Source organism: Etheostoma cragini, chromosome 6 (assembly GCF_013103735.1).
Source record: "Etheostoma cragini isolate CJK2018 chromosome 6, CSU_Ecrag_1.0, whole genome shotgun sequence".
In the NCBI taxonomy this organism is placed as follows: domain Eukaryota; kingdom Metazoa; phylum Chordata; class Actinopteri; order Perciformes; family Percidae; genus Etheostoma; species Etheostoma cragini.
Window position 1 is genome coordinate 28,142,497 of NC_048412.1, and position 2,891 is coordinate 28,145,387.

General features: G+C 48.6%; 1 protein-coding gene across 1 annotated transcript in view; it reads right to left on the minus strand.

The window, feature by feature from the left end:
• si:dkey-22o22.2 (neural-cadherin) overlaps nt 1-2,891 on the minus strand; it is a 57,405-nt gene that overhangs the window by 4,716 nt on the left and 49,798 nt on the right. The window contains exons 14-16 of the mRNA XM_034873631.1: nt 2,059-2,225; nt 1,315-1,579; nt 69-249 (exon numbers count right to left, since the gene is read on the minus strand). Coding sequence (XP_034729522.1) covers nt 69-249; nt 1,315-1,579; nt 2,059-2,225 — 613 coding nt within the window. The remainder of the gene's footprint in view (nt 1-68; nt 250-1,314; nt 1,580-2,058; nt 2,226-2,891) is intronic.

Sequence of the window (2,891 nt, forward strand, 5' to 3'; positions counted from 1 at the left end):
TGTGTGTGTGTGTGTGTGTGTGTGTGTGTGTGTGTGTGTGTGTGTGTGTGTGTGTGTGCGAGTCTTACTTGCACTGGTGTTTCCTCCACAGGTCGATGCAGCGCAGCGGGCTCGGGCACGGCTGGCTGCTGCAGGCGTCGCTGGAGCACCCCGAGGTGACGCCCCGCCGCTCCAGCACCGTCACCGAGTCCCGGCTCCGCCCGTCCAGAGGCAGCACCTGGGCGTTGAAACGAACGTCCCGCAGACAGCCTGCAGGAGGAAACGCCTGGTTCAAAAAGGTAACGTGGATGGTTCCGTACGACGCTCTTGGCAAGTTAAATAAAAGACCAGTTAATAACTTGCATTGAATGCGGGTGTTTTTATTAAATTTTATAGCATTTGATTTTTTTTTGACTTTTTTTTAAATAAAAGAACATTTAAAAAAGTGACAGAAATGGCGGTGAAATCTTTAAAAACGTCAGAGGAAAAAAATATCCACAAAAGTACAGAAATAAATCGACAAAAACATTTAAGGAAAAACCACAAAAGTGTTTAAAAAGACGACCAAACTGTTGTTAATTTTGTGGCCTGATAGGCTCGGTCGGTAGAGCGGGCGCACAGATAATCGAGGTTCACCCCCTGATGCAGCAGCCGCGTGTTCAATTCCGACATGCGGCGCTTTGCTAAATGTCTCCCCCCCCCCTCTCTCTCGCCTTTCGTGTATTTAGCGGTCTTGTGGAATTAAAGGCCTAAAAATGCCCTTAAAATAATCTTTAAAAAAATAAACTAATACATTTTACACTGTCAGAAATAAGGGTACAGTAGGGGTCCATTTCTGTCCCCCAAGGTACAATCTGTACTAACGTACCCCATAGGGCTCATTATTGGACCTCAAGGAACATATATGTACCTTTTTGAGGGTCAAAAGGAACATATATGTTCCCAAGCAACCCTCAAGGGTACAGTTTTTGTACCCTTGAGGGTACAGCCCCAGTGACAAGCCATTGTACCCCTAAAGGTACAATTATGTACTTCATTTTCTGAGAGTGTAAGACATTCTAAGCCTTTATTTGAAAGGACAGCTTAAACATGAAAGGGGAGAGAGGGGGGGGGGGGGGGGGGGGGGGGGGGGGGGGGGGGGGCAGTTGAACCTGCAGCAGATGCAGCGAGCACGGAGCCTCTGTCCACGGGGTATACGCCCTACAAGGTGAGCTACCCAAGCGGCTCCTTGATTTTAAATGTTGACGCGTAAAAAGTATAAGTTGCATGGTCGACAGGAGGACCACATCAGGGTTAAGAACCAAAAATACGAGACCGGCAGAATCCAGGTCTCACCCTGAAAGTCGGCCTCGTCTCCGGCGGTCGGCCCGTTTCCGACCATCACGCTGGCCGGGTGAACCACCATCTCCCTGCGGCTCCCCAGCCGGGCCCGGACCTCCCGCGAGCCCCCGCCCCGCTCCAGCCGCAGGGTGAAGAGGTTGTCGTGGCGAATGAGGCCCACCAGGACCCACTGGCCCAGGTCCAGGCGCTGGCCCGGGAGCCGCAGGGCGTGGGCGCCGTCGCCCAGGTTGGCCCGAACGGAGAGGTGACCCTCCGTGATCTGAAGCAGAGGAGAAGATCTCAGCTACATTATCAACCAAAAGCCTGTGTTTTGAAAAAGACATTCCCATAATGCATCCTGTTAGTGTGCTTTACATCGAATCAGTCTTGAATAAAGTACTCAAAAGTACATGTATGTGGACTTTGGTGCAAGTTCAAGTCCCCTTTTGGAATATAAGTCTTAAAGTTTCTGATATTTAATTTACTGAAGTATCCAAAGATGATTTTTTCTGATTTTAAATGTACTTCATTTTCAGGAGTAAAAGTAAAGAACAACTTTAATTAGGAACTTTATTGTGGCTTCCTTATAGGGAAGCATAACATTCAATAGCGGTGTGCAAAAAAATTCGAATTTGAATCGCGATTCAAGCTCTATGGATTCAAATCGGATTGCACAATAATTTTATCTTCCAGCCCCAACCACAGAAGTAAAGGGCTTAGACCTCAGGGAGCCAATGACGGGCCGGCAGGGGGACTGACCTCCAGGACGATATACTCGCTGGCGTCCCGGGACGTCACAGAGAGCAGGGTGCCCGAGGTGGATCTGGTCCGGAGGAGCAGCTGGACGTTGGTGCGGCGAGAGCTGCCGCCTGCTCTCAGCTGGTAACGCACAACGCTGCCCGGGTCGAAGGAGAACTCCGGGACGGCTGAAGGGGGAGATATGTAGCCATGGTAACATGCATCACATGCATAGAAACTCAAATTTACCAACAATCAAGAGCACACAGAAACGTCACATCTGCCCCCCCCCCCCCCAAAAAAATGGAGTCCTCCTCCTCGTGCAACCGGGAAAGTTGACAAAGGTCTCACTTCTTAAATGATGTTACAATCTGTTCACCCATTGGCGGAAAAAATACATTAATACATGTATACATGGAGAACCTTTAATGGCCTTTGAAGCCCGACCCTTAGAGTTCTGTTTTTTCGGGGTAGTGCTGTTTGTCTGTTGTTTTTTTTAGGCTAAAACGGACGGCTAACAGTCCCGTATCCATCTGTTTTGGGTTTAATATCAGCCAAAACAAGCCGGTCGGATAAGCCCGACAATTAAACTAGTTGTGAGTGTAATACGGATTAAAAAGGTCACTTTTGCTTTGTAGTAAAATGGTACCACATCAGACTCAAAGACCTCTATCTGCATGCAACCTCATTCCATTAATGCATGTTACTAACTCAACTTCTTTCCTTTACTTTGCTCTCTCGCTCCTCTCCTCTCTCCTCCTATCGCTTCCTGCAGGTGTTAATGTCTCTCTCTCTCTGTCTGTCTCTCTCTCTCTCGTTGTCTGTCTCTTTCTTTCCCCCCCAAACGGTCTAGG